Source organism: Corvus brachyrhynchos, unplaced genomic scaffold (genome assembly GCF_000691975.1).
Source record: "Corvus brachyrhynchos isolate BGI_N302 unplaced genomic scaffold, ASM69197v1 scaffold644, whole genome shotgun sequence".
Taxonomy (NCBI): Eukaryota; Metazoa; Chordata; class Aves; order Passeriformes; family Corvidae; genus Corvus; species Corvus brachyrhynchos.
In genome coordinates this window covers 1-872 of record NW_008237613.1, presented here as the reverse complement: position 1 = coordinate 872, position 872 = coordinate 1, and the positions used below count along the sequence as shown (strand labels likewise).

The 872-nt window shown below is 66.4% G+C and overlaps 1 protein-coding gene across 1 annotated transcript in view; it reads right to left on the bottom strand.

Moving 5' to 3' along the window:
- LOC103613815 (eukaryotic translation initiation factor 3 subunit C-like) overlaps positions 1-659 on the bottom strand; it is a 24,053-nt gene extending 23,394 nt beyond the window's left edge. The window contains exon 1 of the mRNA XM_017731630.1: positions 4-659. Coding sequence (XP_017587119.1) covers positions 4-644 — 641 coding nt within the window. The 5' untranslated portion in view covers positions 645-659. The remainder of the gene's footprint in view (positions 1-3) is intronic.
- Between the last annotated feature and the right edge of the window lie 213 nt (positions 660-872).

Below are 872 nucleotides of genomic sequence, written 5' to 3'. Positions count from 1 at the left end.
TGCCTCCCGCCGACGCGCAGCTGGTGGTGGAACTGCTTGCTGATCATCCTGCGGCGCGCGTCGAACTCGTGGGCGGCCATGTAGGGGATCTCCAGCAGCATGGCCGCCACCAGGTAGACGCACTCGAGCAGCTCCAGGTTGACGTGCATGTGGAAGGGCACCTGGCGCCGCTTCTCCACCTTCTCCTGCTCGGCGTTGCGCTCCTGGAGGCTCCTGAGGAGCAGCCCCTGGCCCAGCAGCTCCTTGGCGCGGCCCGAGGACTGGATGTCCAGCAGGGCGTTGTGCGCGTCCTTGATGAGGCCCTGGCGGAAGGCGCAGATGCCCAGCTGGACCATGGTGCGGTTGTAGAGGATCTGCGGGGGGAGGGGAGACACGGGTGAGGGCACCTGGGCAGGTGAGGGCAGCTGGGGAGGGGTGGCACAGGTGAGGGCACCTGGGCAGGTGAGGGCATCTGGAGAGGAATGGGACAGGTGAGGGCACCTGGAGAGAAGAAAGGGGTGGCACAGGTGAGGGCACCTGGGGAGAGGTGGGACAGGTGAGGACGCCTGGAGAAGAGGAAGGGGTCTGAGAGAGGAAGAGTGGCACAGGTGAGGGCACCTGGAGAAGGGTGGGACAGCTGAGAGCACCTGGGCAAGTGAGGGCATCTGGAGAGGGGTGGCACAGGTGAGGGCACCTGGGCAGGTGAGGGCACCTGCAGAAGAGGGAGGGGTGCACAGGTGAGGGTACCTGTGGACGGCGCTGGTCCGAGGTGAAGAGTGGCACAGGTGAGGGCACCTGGGCAGGTGAGGGCACCTGGAGAAGGGTGGGACAGCTGAGAGCACCTGGGCAAGTGAGGGCATCTGGAGAGGGGTGGCACAGGTGAGGGCACCTGG